General features: G+C 39.2%; 1 protein-coding gene across 2 annotated transcripts; it reads right to left on the reverse strand.

Annotated features, from left to right (window-relative positions):
* Positions 1–1,188: 1,188 nt before the first annotated feature.
* On the reverse strand, positions 1,189–17,119 carry rnf10 (ring finger protein 10). 2 transcript variants are annotated; one of them, XM_084727813.1, is made up of 17 exons: positions 16,515–17,119; positions 14,917–15,098; positions 14,599–14,804; positions 14,427–14,517; positions 11,569–11,753; positions 11,315–11,451; positions 9,906–10,051; positions 8,638–8,766; positions 8,280–8,520; positions 6,854–6,987; positions 6,028–6,145; positions 5,838–5,939; positions 5,613–5,753; positions 5,435–5,526; positions 5,273–5,330; positions 3,630–3,794; positions 1,189–2,281 (listed from the first exon to the last, which is right to left on the reverse strand). In XM_084727813.1, the coding sequence occupies exons 1-17, from the start codon at positions 16,675–16,677 to the stop codon at positions 2,208–2,210; spliced, it is 2,364 nt and encodes a 787-aa protein (XP_084583939.1). In that variant the 5' UTR covers positions 16,678–17,119; the 3' UTR covers positions 1,189–2,207. The 2 variants fall into 2 exon arrangements, with proteins under 2 accessions (XP_084583939.1, XP_084583938.1); XM_084727812.1 differs by having other exon boundaries at positions 5,613–5,762; positions 16,515–17,114.
* Between the last annotated feature and the right edge of the window lie 1,013 nt (positions 17,120–18,132).

Genomic DNA, 18,132 nt, shown 5'->3' on the forward strand with positions numbered 1-18,132 from the left:
TGAATTGAAAACAAAAAACAAAAATGTTTTTTTTTTAAACAGGAACTGTTAACATCGATAAACATCACCGTAAACGCACCAGAACGCAGTAAATTCAGTACTGTACTTAAGTACAACTTTGAGGGACTTGCACTTTGAGTATTTCATTTTCTGCTACTTTGTTCTGCTGCTCTGCTGCATTTTGGACAAAAACTTAAACACAAAATATAAATCATCCAATGGATTATTATGTATTATTATAGATTAATAATACCCAGCAAATGATGAACACAGTTCATTATTATGATTACGAAATGGACCATTGTGCACTTTAAGAATTTTGATGCTACTGATTTTGCAGTTTTACTTTTTGTTAAAATGATGAATTCAGCACTTTTGTTTATAACAGCATATTTTTAAAATGGTGGTATTGCTATTTCAACTTCAGTAAAAGATCTGAGTACTACCTCCAACACTGCCAGATGTTACACATCAGCCAAAGAAAAAGACCAGAAGATTAAAATCACTTATGATTCTGAAGGACCACCCTAATTTATTCAAATCCAAGTGTACACATATTAGAATCAGTCTGTGAAATGTCCTCGAAAAATATTTTAAAATTTTATTTACAGCATTGCTAGGAAAATAAAAGACCTCCACTTGCGTTGATCAGAGGAGTAACTCTTACTTCGAAGGGAAATCCCCCTGGTTTCCGGCCTAATGTGGCTCTTAAAGCAAAGAACTTGATTTATTTTTTTTTAGCTTTGTACAAGACTAGAAAATGGGATTATCCCACCACAGCCATGCAGAGTTAATGGGACGTTTTCTCAGGTGACATTAAACACTGAAGCTGCCAGTTACAAAAGTTAAATAAAAGAAAACTTTGGTCTGAAAAAATGTGTTCTGGTTATTTAAACCAGGAAACCCACATGTAATGCATGTATTTCAGCAGCTTCATGTATTTTATTAATCTCTGACCCTCCTCTAGACTCTTATTAACTAGAAAGTCAACGTATAAAACAAACTCTGTAGCTGCTGATAAAACTTTATAATGAATGTATTGTACTGCAGCCAGGTCAGTACTGCCCTCATGTGGAGAAATATAAGCACTGCATGAAAAATAAATAAGCTACTGTCCTGAGCTTCTAATGTTCGACCTTAACCAGAACAAGCATCATGTTTTAGTGCACTGCAACATGAAACACTCAGTTTTTTTGATTGTGTATAACTGTTTATTCATTTCAACAGACTAGTTTTATGTTCACTAGTCTATAAACTTGCTCAAAATTAAAAGTGAATAAAAAGAACCCTCCAACAAAATACATTTTCAGCCCACTTCTCTTTTCTTCAGCTTCACAAGCATTCTTTTTTCTTCTTTTTTTTTTTACGTCGGCAAGTCTTCACACATTTTCAACACTGAAATTAAACCCGGGGAGTAATGTTAAAGGTTAGTAAACACTACAACTGAAGCTGACACAAGATGAGGAGAAACAGAAGGAGAAAGGACAGATTTATGGTTGAACCAAGCTGAAGATACACTGGAGTTCATAATCTCTTTAATACAATACTGTGTTTTCACTTCCTCAAAGAACATCATGTTTTCATGTCTGTATAAAATACTACCTTGGCACCAACCTTAAAGCAGCAAACCCCAAAATCTATCTTGCTGAAGGCTGATGAAGAGCTCAAATTTTTACCTAAAATACCCTGTTTGTGTTTGTTTGTTTGTTTCCATCTGTTCTAAACCTGATGATGTCTTGGCAGCGCCGAGGATCCTGGAAAGATTTAAAGGTGCAACGTATCTGCAGCTGGTTGACTGTAATATAAAGCACCATAGAATCATCTTATCCACATTATTCATGGATCCTGAATGCAACGCTCAGAATCATCATCGTACAGCAGCCACCTGTGATGCAGGTCAGTCATCTGAAGCCATGAAAAGCCTGAAGCATACAGGTATATTCCTCCTGAATAATGTTACCCAGAGGGCTTCAGTGTGACAGGAGGTTGCTGCAAAGCGTTGACCTACAGTAGATGAGCAGTGACAAATTAATGTAAATGAAAGTGATGTCGTGCCAACTAACCAATGAGTAAAAGCAGCATGAACTTTGGCTACATCCTACATCCTATTTCCATAGTTTATAGATCCAAGAAAGATCTGCATGAAAGTAAAAACACAAGAAGTGTCAAGAAACACTAAATTTGGATTAAATGAACTTCAGTGTCGTCTACTTTGTGTGAACCATGGAGGTGCTGAACAGAAGCTTCTGCTTCTTCTTTTTCTTCTTTCCTCCTTTCTCATCTGAAAGAGGAGAAACCAGAGATGAGTGCAGGTCAAGAGAACAAACAATTTATTTGACAGGGTCATGTTTTTATTTTTCAACCTGGGTTTTTCATGTTTTTGTCTCTAGTTGACTACTGGAGGCAACAACTGTTGAGACTGGTCCTGTGACTGTAATGTAAACCTCGTGGACAACTGTGAGCCTCCAAAAGTGTGTTCATGAGTTCATTCACATCAGCACTACAGTCGCCCTCAAAGAGCCGGCTGTAAATGAACCAGGTATCAAAGTATGTACTCGTTATCACACCACATGACTCCGCCTGCATCAGATTATTATTGGCTTTAGTAATAAATTAATAATCACTAACTCTTAAAGCAGAAGTTGTGGAAAACTCATGGCAAGCAGACATTCAAGTGTTCTACTATCGACTATCGAGTCTTGATTGATAAAGATCAACAGATCATTGGATTTTCTACATTTTCAAATTATTCTGGAATATTCAGGATTGTCTGTATTATAATTCTTTTGCACTTTCTGTCAGAAAGGTGTCTTTCCTTTTGAATTCATTTTCCCAAACAAAACATCTGGATGGCAATCATCTCTGCAAATAAAAAACATCCTGCTGAGCAGACTGAAGAGAGGCGCTTTAATTATTTTGAATTATTTTAGATTTAGAATATACATTTTTAATTTTTTTAAAAAAAGACATTTTAATGTAATTTATGTAACATCAACATTTATTTTCAGCCTGCTGCGCTGCATCCAGATCAATTTTTGGCCCTTCAATGGAAACAACTGGAGCACATCTGGTCTGCATGGTATCAAGTGTGATATAACAGCCAGTAAGCTTCACTGTGTTGTCTTTTAAGAAGAGCTCCAACAATTAATTGATTACTAATCAATTATAAATTAATTACCAACTATTTTGCTAATAAAATAAACGCCTTGAGTATTTTTTAAGGAAAAAAAGTCACAATTCTCTGATTCCAGCTACTTAGATGTGAATATTTTCTGGTTTCTTTACTTTTATTTTTTGGGTTGTGGACAAAATAAGACATTTGAGGACGTCATTTTAGCCTTTGGGAAATTTTCTGACATTTTAAAGGCAAATAACTAATTGCTTAATCAAGAAAATATTTGACTAAGTAATCAACTATGAAAATAATCATTAGATGCAGCCATTTTTTCTTCGTACATGTGGAGGACGCCCACTGAACCAGTTTCACAAACTGTTGTCCCCATAAGTCTCTGGGACACAGTAACACGAGGAAATGCGGTCCAGGTTGAAAAATACTGAAGTTGCCCTTTAAGAAAAAATGTCTATATTGTAGGCAGTTACTGTCCAGAGGTAAGTGACAGGTGTCAGACCTGGGTCAACAACAGGTTGTGGAGGAGAAGCTGCTCCGTTGTCCAGCTGCAGCAGAGCTTTCTCTATGGCCTGACTGAACGAGTTCTGATAGGTGGGCACGGAGACCCGGTCCGACCCGTCACTCTCTCCGTCGCTGTCTGCTGCCGGGGGAGCGAGCAGTTTATCTGCACGACACAAACACACGATACTGAGTGAGGGAAGCCTTCAGGGAGTCACGCTGCTCAACCGTCATACGAAAGAAAACAGGTTGAACAGGAAATACAGAATAAAAGGCACAAAGCTCCAGTAACTTCACCCACATGCTCATCAGGACATGTTACGTTTACCAACTGACAACAAGCACATAAACAAATATAAACAAGAGGATTCCATAAATATAGAGATGTATTTGTTTGCTACCAGATCATTAACATGTGAAGCATCAGCTGTGTTTACACTGACACTAATATTCCACTAATAATCAGGATCAGAAGAAACAGTCCAGTCAGTAAAAATACCTTATGTAACCACCTCAATCAGTTGAGTTGAGAGGCGTGATATGTACCTTATATAATCTGTATCAATAGGAGGAAACCAATGAAATGTACACAACTAAAATATTAGCATCTAACAACCATGTAAACGCTTATTTTTAAATTATGTTTTTGGGCTTTTCTTGCCTTTATTAGATAGGACAGCTGAAGAACAGACAGGAAAGGGGGGTGAAGAGAGAGGAAATGACACGCAGTAAAGGGCCACAGGTGGGAGTCGAACCAGAGGACTGACAGCCTCTATACAGAGCGGACGCTCTACCAACAACATGTAAACACTTAATACAATTGTTTCTCTGTGATTAGAATAAATATAATGTTCCTGCTCATGTTTTGCCCATGTGGGGGGGGGGGGGATTACGTGATGTGACTGAGATCCAGGAGGGAAATGTTGTTCAAATAACTATAGATTTTTCAAAAGAGTATATGTCAAAAATGCCGTTTTACAAACAGTTAAATGTGTAGATTTACTGATGAGCAAAAGAATATAAAGTTAGGACACTTCTAAAGGAAATCTGTCAGGGCGGGCTCAAGCCAAATTCCATTCAAAGTTTTGTTATTTTATAGGTGTCTACGCCTTTTTAGCCGATGTATGATGTGACAACACAACTTAAAATCTTTAACGAATTACATATCAGACCTGCATAAATAAATACTGCAATAAAATATTAACTTTTTTTTAATGAAAACCATAGGACCATCTATTTGGCAACATCAGTTAAGTCCAGAGTATGACTGGGTACCAGTCAGTTTATTTATTTATTTATTTATTATTTGGGTCTTGATTTAAATTCGGATCAACCTGTTTAAGTTTTTTGGTCTTGAGTTGACAACACGGTGGACTGACAGTGTTACCATTATGTTAGTGGTTCCTGTGAATTTGAGCTTGTTGCAGCATCACTATCAAGAACCAGCCTGCAGTTTTATGCATTTCAAATATTTATATTGAAATAGTTTGGGTAGATTCATCTTATTAATGCAGGTATTACAATGAAAAAAACACTGAAGTGACACTGAAGTTAATTTAAACCTACAGCACACATGTCACATGCTTCTGAGTCAGTAAAACCACCAATGTTCATGTCACCTAAACATCCACAGAGTTACTCTACCTTTGTTTGGAGTCATCCTGGGTCCAGCATCAACTCTGGCTTTCCCGTCTCTCAGCATCTGTACGAGACACAGTGAGGGTCACACCTTGTATATACACAAAGTCATGTGCTACATCAACATCAGCATCATCAGCACTCCATTTGTGTGTTGGTCATACACACCTGTGCAAAGGACATACAGTGGGAGTCATCCTCCACACTGCCCACAGTGGGCGAAGGGGTTTGTCCATTCAGACTTGGGAATATGATCCCGTCTGAAACAGCAAAAAACAACACTCAGCTTACAACGTTCAAATGTTTACACACAAACAGCCAGAGGTTAAACGAAAACTGCTGGTACCAGACAAAGGACTGCAGCTGAGGGGCGAGGGAGGAGCCAACTTGAAGTCAGGCTGAACTGGGGGGAAGATGTTGTTGTACGGCGGAGACCCGAATGCTGGAAAATGCTGAAGGTTCTCCAATCCAATGTGCACCTCAGGATCTGTGGGATCTGTAACAGTAACAGAGTCTGATAACTCTCTGAAACTAGATTTTTAGGAGTCATGACCTGATCAGTTGTACTTACATCTGCCCTGCTTCTTATTCTCCTCAATTTCAATCCGCTTCTCCCTGCGCTTCTCGTCCCTCACCTTCTTCTGCCTCAGGCGCTTTCTCTTCTCCAAGTCGTCTGAAAGTAAACAATTATAAATTACAATCTACGAAGTCGACGGCTGTGAATTCACACGCTGACAACATGTAGTGTTCAGTCCTCTGACCTGCGAACATGTCCAGAGTTTCTTTGGACAGGATCGGCGGCTGCAGGGCCAATTCACACATGCTGAATTCGCATGTGAGAGGCAGATGAGTCAGATGACGAATCCGACGACGGACGTCCTGCAACGATGACAAATCATAAATCAGTTACAGCAGCAATGGTGTTTGAAATTTTCAAACACTTTGAGTTAAAACTTGGGCAGACTAGGGTTGAGAGACATCTTCAAGTTTTACAACCAGCCAACGTCGGCCAAACATCGAGTGATTTCTGTTAAATGTGGGCAGGTTTGTGTCAAAATATTCTGGCTCTACATGCTGCTTTCCTCCACCCGTCTCACCCAGTATTGGGTTTGTTTGCTGAATAAGTCGGCCTGATGAGCAGCTCTCGTGTGTTTTTCTGAGTCAGACCATTAAGTAGCTGAATAAAATGACAGAAACTGACCAAAAATTGCCCCCAAAAAGTAGGGGTGCAACAGATCACATGATCAACAGTTCAGATTGTATCACAGTTTTTTTGGATCATATTTCAAATCAGCAAAAAAAAAAAAAAAAGGTGAGACTAATGTTAAATGACCTTAAAATGCACTGGCTTTGATTTCTCACTCTCTCACTATCTGATTGGTTAGAAGTCATAGTTACATCAGTGAAAATGTCCAGAGTCATGGCCTGAGTTTCACTCACTCTGGGTTTATGATCTATACTGCAGCCAGCCAGCAGGGGGCAATCCAGATGTTTTGGCTTAACTTTTGGGGAGCTGTCATGTCATCCATCTTTATATCAATGCCAATGATCTGAACAGTGTGTGTTTGTGTTTCCTTATTTGCTGACCTCAGTGACCGTGTGGCCCTCGATCTCCACCACTGTGGCAGTGATGGTGTCAGGACCGGCCTCCAAGCTGCCGTATTCACGCATCAGACAGCGTACATTCAAAGGATGCAGGAACATCTGCTGGCAGTCCTCAGCTGGAGGAGGAAAAGGGGAGGAGACGAAGTTTGAATTAACACTGACTCCAACACATCCTTCAATGGGACTCATGCAAAAACCACTCCTGGTGTCTACGAGTCATTTCGGAGAACTTGTGGTATTCACCAATTATCTCGCATTTAGAATTTTCTTTCAGATATGAACACAATTTCCGAGATCCAGACCTGTCATAGAGTCATGTGCAGTCTACTGTTATCTAAACCAAAGTTTTTCACTAATGACTGAAAATTTCATTAGTTTGAAAACATTTAATTTAAAAAATAAAGTATACTTCATAATTATGTTGACATTATCCTGTTTGACCTTAACCCCCTCCTCTCAGTGCAGTTCTTGATCGCCTTGCTGTGGCAAAGCGTTTCTTCTCTCTTCAGTCATTTTCATTGAGATGTTCCTTCTTTATTTCAGAGACAGTCTAATCCTCGGGTAACACAACATTAACAGGACTCACTTTTCCCGTTTCTTTCTTTAGCAGGTTTCTTTAATTTCACTGCTGATGCTATTAAAAAAATAAACATGTCTTCATGGATCTCTGAGAGCAGGATGTCAAAGTCAAACTTCTAAAGTTCTTCTTTTTACTCTTTGATGCCATTTAATGAGCACTTCCTGATACATGGGGCTGGAAATGTAACCTTATATGGTATTATCAGGGCATTAATTATACTGCACTCAGGTATACAAAGGTGCATCATTTACTCAGTTATCCAAAGTTTTTGCTGAATCTGTTGTTCGTATGAGCCCTATGTACGAAATAAAGTACAAATTTAATATAAGCATATAAAAATGTTCTTGCATGAGGTCCATTGTCTCTATGAATAATCTGAGAGGATCATACAAGCTTTTATCTACTCTCATTTGGACTACTGTAAGTGTCTCAACACACGTCTGAATCAACATTCAAACAGCAGCAGCCAGACTGCACCAGTACCAAAACTGAGAGCATATTACTCCTACTTTAGCTTCTCTTCATCAACTCCCTCCAGGTTAAGTTTAGAATTGATTTTGAGATTTTATTGTTAACTTTTAAGTATCTGCTCGCCGTTCCATGATCAGGCTGAGGGTGAGAGGGCCTCTCTGCACTGACCTGCCTCAGGGGTTCAGACTGGCGAGCTCCTTAACCTCTTTAAAATGGCTCCTATTATGCACATGATTTCCTAGCAATGTTAAAAGTATGTTTGTGTTACTCAAAACCTGATTATTAATAGCTAAAACAGGTCTTTCCCTCACTGCAGCTGAGCTGACACAGTTTTGGTGGTCAGGGGAAAAGACCCACCTTGGTAGAAGTAGTAATATGGTCCGTGCACCACGCTGTTAGAGAAGCGGCCTGACTCTGCCAGGCTGGGGGGGCTCTCCTCTTCAGGCAGGGGCTCTACAGCTGCATCTATCACAGCTTCTGGAAGCTCCTCCAGCACACACTCCAGAACACCTTCAGGGGGGCCGGGCAGCTCTGCAGCAGCCTCCTCCGGGACCTCAGCCACTTCGTCATCAAATGCAGAGGAGTACTGCAGCACCGGCTACCAAGGAAACACACACACACACACACACCTCTTACTGATCACAGATATACCCTCAGTGCCACATGAAAGCTACAATGCTGAGAAGAACACGGAGTTGTGTGTCTGCTGACTGACCTTGCTGCTGCTGATGTTAGTGACCACTTCCTCCACAGGAGACGAAGGTTCTTCCAGAGTCAGAGAGGACAAGTCCAGGACGTCTTCTGCATTCACCTTCTGCTGTTTCAGCAGCGCCTCCTCTTGCTCCTAAAACATAAAGGCACTCAGTCAGAGAAGCCAATCATCAGTCTACATCTGTGTGTGGCTGTGGTGTGTTTTGCAGCCCAATAATTGCTCAAAGTCTGTTCAAACTGGTGAAAAACTGCCCAAATATTATCCATAATAAAAAATACAACATTGTATACAAATACAATTTAAGTGTTCAAGAGTGGGCAAGAATGCAGACAGATAGCAGAAGATCATTGTACAGTAAAACTATACAATATTAATTAAATAATAACAGCTCAAACAATAAAAACAATAGGTTTGATCTAACTTGTGAACTGCAACAAGCCTTGATTATATGCAGCAGAATGAACAAACATTATTTCATATTAAAGTTGTGCTGAGTGACTGGATGTGTTCACATAACAAAGGACTACAATTTCTGATTATTATATTTTTAACATATTGTGATTTTTAATGTAATTTAAAAAACAGCGCAGCTCGTGATAAACCAGCCCAAATTCTGTCCACCTGTCCAGACCCATTTGAATCCACACAATGGAACCCAGAACAGCCCAATCTGGCAACACTGGCAGACATGCAGGAGACAACAGAGCTGTTTTTACTTCTTTACTGGCAGAAATAAAACCTACTAGCTCGCCATTATGTCTGTTTTTCAGTTTCTTTTCACGCCTGCCTGATTTATCTATTTTGAGTACTTTGGAACGTCACTTTTGTGCAGGACTATACAATTTACAACTTTCGTGCACACCTTATCGTGGCAGGAGGACTGGACTTTGTTGTTGGTCCATCGATTGTATGCTTTCCTCTGTAAGTCCATGTTTTTTTCATTAAATGTAATTATTTCATTAAGTGTTGCAAGTGATTGACCAATCAGACATTTACAGTGCTTCAAGCCCCACCCCCAAAGTTCCCATACTTCTGGAAAGTACGAGCAGGGGGTTTTTTGGGGTAAAGAATATCCCCAAAACTTTGAGTCCCTAGTCCCTGTGGTGGAAACGCACAGAGTTCCATTGAAGGTCTCTGGTCCCTGGGTAAAGTTCCTGAGTGTTGTTTATAAGGGTTAGGGTTGTTGTTGTTTGTTGTTGTTTGTCATTGCTCACTTTCTATTATTTGATTAATGGCTGCAGACAAAGTAACCTAATCGTAGCTTCAGTTACCTGCAGAAGACAGAGGGCACTCTGGATGAAGCAGTCCTCCTCCTGGTTAAGTTGAGCCTGCAGGGTGGCCTTCTCCTCAGCCACCAGGCTCAGAGCCTGAGCTGGTGAAATCAGCAGCAGTTTGGAGTACGGGCTGAGACACGCATCTAGAAAACACACATCAGCACACGTTGAAATAACAGGAAGGGAATTTTTTTTTTCAATAATCCATCATTGCGTCATCTCATTTATTTGTTCCTGGTTCATTGCTTTGAGGAGTTATTGACATCCATGACACTGAAAACTAAAAAGTGAAAACTGGTTATGTTTACAAGAGCCAATAATGAATCTTCCTTTTCAAAAATACACATTTCCACTTAAAGGCAGTGCTGTTTATCCATCTAGACAGTCTTAGTGTGAGCTGCAGAGTTTTGGAGATATCAGACGTAGAGATGTCTGCCTTCTCTCCAATATCAATAAAACTAGATGACACTCAAAGACCCATAAATACATGAAATGTTTTGAAAAACTAACCCACAGTCCTTGTTGTGGGCAGTTTCATGTAGGAACTACTCTCTTCCTTTCTTTCTAGTAGAAAGAAAGTAGTTCTGGTAGATTCTACTGCAGAAATTAAGTAGTTCCTACATGAAAATGCCACAAAAAGGTCTGCTGTTAATTAGATTTAGTAACTGTGTCATGAGTTCTGGAAAGAGACATTGCTAGTGAATTTTTCAAATGTATTTTTGGACACGAGCCGAGTGCCATCTAGTTTCATTATTTTGAGGGAGACAGCTGATATCTCTAACTCTGCAACTCACATCACAAAAATCTAGATGGACAAACAGCACTGCAAGCCAGGGGGAAAATATGTATATTTGAGTCTGGGTTGAACTGTGCATTTAATATAACAAACTGTTCATGGACCAAAAAAAAAAAAAAACACTATATACACAGAAGCTATAAAACAGAATAGCTATAAGCCATAAAAACGGTTTGTAAACCTTTTTGAGAGTAAAATTCAAGAACTTTCAAGACACTTCAACCAAAACTTTCTGGACTCTCTAAGCCTTTATTATCAAATTTAAATTATGACACCAGGTGGAACCAAAAAAACAAAAAAGTAAATGCAGCTCCGCTGCGTGATGTGAAACTTCTGTAGACAACAAACAAATATGGTGGCAGGATTGTTTTATTTCAAATATTTTAAAAAACTGGTTTACACAAGAGACTGTGCTGATGAAACACCAGACTAAGTTGAAACAAACATTTTTCAAGGAGTATATTCAAACCCAAGAATATTCCAAACTTTCACTCAAAGTCATTCTGAAGACAAATTTTGCTCTGAAGAAATCAACAGTCAACTGGCATTGATGTTTTTATAAATCAAAATAAATAAATAAATAAATAAGTAGAAGAATAATGTCTCTCACCTCCAAAGCGAACCGGCTCCTCCACCTTCACCCACTGGGAGTTTGGCATGGCCACCAGAGTCCCCTTCTCCCTCCGCATCAGGCGCATGGTGATCACATCACCTGCCACATACTGCCTGGTCTCCATAGCAACCACACTGCAGCAGGAAACCGATTGTTAGAGGCGAGTAATTATCTGAGAAATTGAACCGAATCAAAATAAAACAAAGTGCCTGTGTGATTAAAGGCTTCCTCTCCTGCTGCTGCTCATTTACCTCTTCAGGTCAGCGGTGTGGACGGCCTCATAGCAGATGGGACACTTGGACCAGGTCTTGTCACCAAGAGACAAGTAGTGCAGCATGCACGGCCAGCAGAAGATGTGTCCACACCGGGTGATGCGGGCTGCCAGAGGAGGGTACAGACAGATCGGGCACGACGGCACCTCATGACTGTAGATGCGCTGCAGACGGACACAGACAGATCGTCAATACCTGCATCAGTATGTAAAATGGTAGTTGATAAGCTGATCGATAAGTCAATTCAGAATCAATCGTTTTGGTCATTTTGTCAAGTAAATGTGTCAAATCTTTGCTGGTTCCAGCTACTTAAACTTTTCTTTGTCATTCATGACAGTAAACAAACAGCGGTGTTGGGGGTTGTTACATGCCCCCCTGCTGATCAGCCTGATCCTGTCTCACCTCCTTCCCAACAGGTGTGGCTACTAAGAATTTGGAGCACCTAAAAAGAGGGGGAGGGGACTGCAAGCCTCTCTCTCTTCTTCCTCCTGGCAGTTTGGTTGTGGTTGCCCTGTGATCCGATGTAGTTACTTTTGGTTTTCTTTCTCCTTTGTTTTTCCTGGTGGGTCCAGTAGTTCAGTTTTCGTGGCTTTATTTCTATTGTTTAGGTTGTAGTTTATTTATGTTAGAGGAGAGAACCCTGTTCCACCGGCCCCATGTGGGCTGGACAATGGTGGCTCTCCTTCTTTTGTTCTTTTTGGCTGGCCCACCAGTATTTACTTGTATTTACTGTACTGTATTTACTGTTTAAAACAGACAGGACAGTGGTTCCCGAGGGAACAGGACTGAGAAACACTGCCTTAACTGACAGTTGAATGTGTCAACAATCAATCAATGAATAAGATACATAACACATTTTCTTAACTTCTTCTTCTTAGAGCTGTCAAAGTTAACGTGTTATTGCAAATTCCTTTTAACGCCATTATTTTTTTGCTGTGCCATTAACATTCTGTTACTTTGGGCTGACCCGTCGTTTGAATCAGAAGTGAGCTTCCCTGTCATCCTGCTGCATTAATACAAAAACACTGTTTCATCATTATATAGACTGAGCTGAATAAAGGTGAGGATTTTTCTCCTCAGAGGACAAGATTTTATGAAAGAAATAAACTATTATTAACAATAATAATACTAAAGAAATAAATAAATGCATATAAATAGTAACCTTTTCCTAAAATACTGCAGGTTCTGTAGTGTTTGAATTTTAAATCTGAAGCCTGCAGTGAACCATAGAAGCTTCTATTGACTTTTATGAGCATCCCTACTTGAGACAGAAAACAAACGCAACACACCAAACACCAACACCAAAATCACACTTTAAGTCAGTTGAGATGTATTGAACAATATCCCCATGACTAAATCTACCTTTCAGTCAATACTCCGTCTTGTCAGAGGAAATTACTATGAGACGTGTTTTGAAACACTCCTCCTGTATTACAAAAGACTAAACTCCAGAGAACGTTTGCTGGGCGAGCTCATGTGATTTGAAAAGCCTGTGCTTTTTTATAGTGTGTATGTAGGAAGCTAACTGGTTCATTAGCTGTATGTTCAAACACTTCAACTGTATGAGCTGGTGGTTTACAGTGTTTTCAGCTGTATTACACCTCAGCCCAGTTCACTGTGATATCTTCAGGAAAATAAATCAACATGAGCAAAGGAACTGCAAAGGGGTTCTCATTTTTGGTGATGCAAAATCACTAACAGCGTTTCTTTTCTCAGTAGGTAGCGCTGCAATGTAACAAGTTACTTTTAAAAATAACATTACTCAACAATAAGGACTGCCTGCTTGCCTGGGGCAAGCAAAATGCAAAATAAAAAATTCAACTATTATGATTAATGATGGATGATTTTTGTTTAAGTAATTTCTTATGCAAAAGTGCTGGTTTCAGCCTCTCAAATATAGAGATTTCCTGCTTTTCTCCATGTATTGTCATATTTAATTCAATATCTTTGGCATTTAAAGACATTTTTCCCTATTTTATGACATTTTATACATATATACTTAAAACATGACATTAAACTTTAGTCTTTGCTATTATTTGATAACCCTGAACAAATAAAGCAATTTGTACAGCTAGAATAAACTGACTCCAGGCAAGTAGATTTCTGATCCACTTGCTCATCCAGGCAGAGTCTTTTGGATTTTGGACTGTTGGTTAGACATAACAAAAAAAGGAAAAAAAAATCTTGCAATTCTGTCCAATCACTGTAGTTTCACATGACTTTCAGCAATCACAGCAGTCCCCCGCACTAAAATCATACATGTACATCTCAATAAACTGTCTCAATGTTTTATTTACTTTTTCTTTTTTTTTTAAGTTTGTCACAGGCGCTGAAAAGGTTTTAACGTTGTTACTGATATTTATCAAAACTTACTCTGTGCACTTCTATATATTTTTTTTATTTTATGCAAGTTTTGAGTTTGAGCCCCAAATGGATTTTGTTTCTTTGTGGAATACACCTCTACTGAACTTCTTCATTTACATTTAAAGCAGATTTTGTTAGAATTTTTGCAATCATGAATCTTTCTGGTAAAGTTAGATTAGATTAGATTTGATTTTTGATTAATTCTACGAAACAACAACTTCTTCACACAATTTCTTTGCAAAAGACACCTAAAAATTCTGCAACATGGATCTTTTTTTTTTTTGAAAAGCTGCTGTTGCATCAGACATTTCAGGCTGCAACAATCTGCCAAAAAGCCTGCAAAATCCTGAAGGGACTGACATCTAGCCATTAGCAGTTAATCATGAAAATAATCAGCCGATTAATCGATAATGAAAATACTCATTACCTGCAGCCCATTCAGTAGCTCAGCTGAACAGATAATGATCACTCACCACTTGCTGCACACAGTCCCAGTTGACCAGCGTGTCTGGATCAGTAAAGTGAGCCTTGTAGTCCTGGTCATCAGTTACCACAAACTGACAACTGAAACACAGCAACAGGTAAACTCCCACGTTTGTTTATTTTCTGTTTAAATATCATATTCTGTTCGGAGCGGCTGCTTACTTGGCCTGCAGGAAAAGCTCCTTGTTGAAGGGCTTGTGCTTGTGGCCCCATTTGTTTCGGCGGCCCCAACAGGAGTGGCCTCCGTCTCCAACGCCACCATTTCCTCCACGGGGTTCAAAGGTGAAGTTCAGCAGGTGGTTCAGGCTTATTTTCTTCGGTCCAGCAGACTGAGCCGGGCTAAACTCGGCCCGGCGCGTCTCTGCTACCTGCAGCGGCAGAACAGGAGAATCTGCAAATGTATTCTGAGCTTCTTTTAATAATCAGATCTTCTTTATTACTGTTGCTGTTGCTTTTGTGTGACGCATTAAGAACACCCACCTCCTCACGTCGTCCTCCGCCTGTAATACCATGCAGTCGTCCACGTCTGTTAGAGGGTCTCTTGTCAAAAGTCTTGCCTTTCTGTGAATTGGTGCGGCAAGGGCCGGGGAAACTGTCGGCTTTAGGAAATGCAGGCTCACGCTTGCGACTGTAGCGCCTGGGGCCTCCATTATTTTTATTTTCTGAAATAAATTAAAACATGTTTCAACGTGAATACAGAAATATTATCATACAATGTCACATCTTCATTTTGCTGATACCTCATTTTAAAAGTTTTTCACCAGACTGTGCAGGAAGGGAAAAAAATAATAATTTTTGCAATTTTTCCACATCTGTGGTTTATTCTACAGATGCGAACACTGAAGCTGAAATGTGTCACACTGTTGGTATGTTGTCAACGCAACTATCTACAGATCATTTTCACCGTCTATTTTTGCTGACAGCGTGCGTGTTAAATATAGGTGACTTGCCGAATGTGTAGATGAAGATTTGCTGCAGTCTTTATCACAAATAGAGCAACACTTGGTAACAATGAATCGATTATTAATCTATTAAATAAATTAAACTATTTTGATAATCGAGTAATCAGTTTGGGTAATTTTTAAAGAAAAAAACTCAAAATTCTCTGATTTCAGCTTCTAAAATGTGAATATTTTCTGGTTTCTTTACTCGTCTCTGACAGTAAACCGAATATCTTTGTGTTGTGGACAAAACAAAACATTTGAAGATTTTGTCTTGGACTTTGGGAAATCCTGATCAACATTTTTACACCATATCCCAACATTTTATACCGAACAATTAATTGATTAATTAAGAAATTAATTGACAGATTAATCAACAATCATTAGTCACAACACATAACAGGCCTGGGTGATAATAGCTTAAAAACCTACCACGATAGTGTTTCTCTCATATTGGTCGATATCAATAATTACTGATCATGTAGGTTGTGTCAGTTGACTTATTGTGTACTCCAAGGGGTGAAAGCAGCTGAGGTGATAAAATATGTAAATATCACAATATTTTTGACCAAATACCTTGATATTGCAAGAATATTGTAGATATGACTATTAGTGCTTTCACAAAGTATTAACCCAATGAGATTTTTCGATAAATAATCATCAGTAATGTGGATATAGTTACAAACATCACTTTACAGAATGCAGCCTTTAAACCAAGAAAAGACAACACTTGCGTCATATCACGATATGCAAAAAATACCAAAATACGATATAATATCGATATATTATCCAGACCTATTACACGCATTTAAAGGGTTGTTTTATTCCATGATCACGTGATCAGATTGGTATGCAAATCATACAACTAGTTGGAGACGGGACTTAATTTCTGCAGAGGCTGGTTGTTAAAATGTGCAATGCATCCATGTATGCAAAGTGCTGGATAAATTAAAAGGACAGGACAGATGCAGTGTTGTGTGCACATATCGGCTGCAAAGGGTCAAATGTTTTCACAGTGACGTCGGCCTGATACACAGCTGATAAACAGCCTGCAGGCCCCAGAAGGCCACAGGCCAACAAGACTGATCAACTCTGTGCACATTTCCAACATTATTGAGACATTACTGCTGTTTTCACCTGTTTTGGGTTTACTGTCGGTGCCCGGCGCCGGGCCTGTGGAGCTGGAGCGGGGCGAAGCCTTGGTGCTGCTGTTGGGATTTTTCTCCATGTTTGTGTCCGGGCAGAGAGAGGTGGTGCTGGGGCCGAGCTCCGGGCAGAGAGCCGCCGAGCTCTCTATCATCAAACAAAGAAACGGAGAAGAAGAACGGGCTGCGGTGAGTGCGGGTCAGGCGGCGAAGGCCCTGATTCATTTCTGTCAAACACGGAGACCCCATCACGGCGACATCTTGACCATAAAACAAGCCGAAGAAAAAAAGAAGAGACACGATGTCTGCGTCTCAAGTTAAACTGACTGGTAAAGAGAGGACGGAGGGTCGCCACGCGGGGCCAAGGCCCGCTAAGTTAACGGTTTGTCTCGTTAAGGAAAACAAACTGTCCCTAACAAGAAGGAAAATGTTCTCCTAAAGCAGGAAAACACGACAATTTAGAGATTTAGACCAAAAAAATATCTCCGACACGACGAGCTTCCACTAATGGCGACGGGTCGCCAAGCAAGAAGCTGAGAGACCCGGATGTTACATCTAACGCCTGCAAATGTGTTTAGTGCGGAGGCCCAGCGAGGCACTATGGGAAATGTAGGCAGCTATGAAGGTACAAAATAGGTCAAACAGTAAAAATGGGTTTAATACAAATATTAACCCGTTGACTGCTGTCAACATGAAAAAGTCATATTCTATATAGCGTAATATTACAGTATATGTATATATTACATCACGTGTGTGTCTGTGTGTAATCTTTGTTTATTATTCTTTTTTCTTGACAACCTAGTGAACTGTTATTGTAAGTACTAAAGTTCTGTTAATGGATTTATCTGTTTGAGTCATTTTTTAAGGAAAAAAAGTCCAATTTTTTCTATTTCAGCTTCTTAAAAGTAAATATTTTCTTATTATATTATTTGTTTGCATAAATTTGTCTCATGCATATTTAAATGAAATGTGATCTAAAAAGAGTTGATTATTAATCTATTAAATGAATTAAACTATCTTGATAATCAAGTAACCGGTTTGAGTAATTTTTAAAGGAAAAAAACAAAATTCTCTGATTTCAGCCTCTTAAATGTGGCTTTTTTCCTTTCTCACAGTAAACTGAATATGTTCTCAAATAGAAATTATCTCTATACTACAGTGATTTCATATTTTTGTAGATTAAATTAAAATATTGAATGAGTTCATGTGACCTGCAGTTTATACACACCTGTGTGTGAGAAAGGCTGAAATGTTGAGAGCAAAAATGGATGATTTAATATTCCACAGCTCTGATTGAACTAAATCTAACTAGAACTGCAACGATTAATCAATTACCTGTCAGAGCTCTACAACTTAGCGTAACGTGACGTTACATTGTTTGCTAGAATAAAAGTTGAAGTTTTTTCATTGTTCACTGTATCACAAAAAAGTTTTTAGAAAATGTTACATTGTTTGATGGCTAGCTAAAAGGTTGGTTAGCCAGGCAGCCTACTCATGATGGATCAGCAGAGAATTATTTTGCTCAATCCCTCTAAAAAAGGCAGCCATTTTAATAGTTAAATGCCCTCAAGTGTAAGTCTTAAGTTAATACTGAACTACAATTTAAGTTG

Source organism: Lutjanus erythropterus, chromosome 10 (assembly GCF_056507025.1).
Source record: "Lutjanus erythropterus isolate fLutEry1 chromosome 10, fLutEry1.hap2, whole genome shotgun sequence".
Lineage (NCBI taxonomy): Eukaryota > Metazoa > Chordata > Actinopteri > Lutjaniformes > Lutjanidae > Lutjanus > Lutjanus erythropterus.

Bases quoted from the DNA above. Each gene is read 5' to 3' on its own strand.
- rnf10 (XM_084727812.1), bottom strand. From the start codon at position 16,677: ATGATAGAGAGCTCGGCGGCTCTCTGCCCGGAGCTCGGCCCCAGCACC. The intron at 15,099-16,514 runs GTGAAAACAGCA...AATTTATTTCAG, and splicing joins CGACAGTAAACCCAAAACAG to AAAATAAAAATAATGGAGGC. The intron at 14,805-14,916 runs GTGGGTGTTCTT...CTGCCGCTGCAG, and splicing joins GCGGAGGACGACGTGAGGAG to GTAGCAGAGACGCGCCGGGC.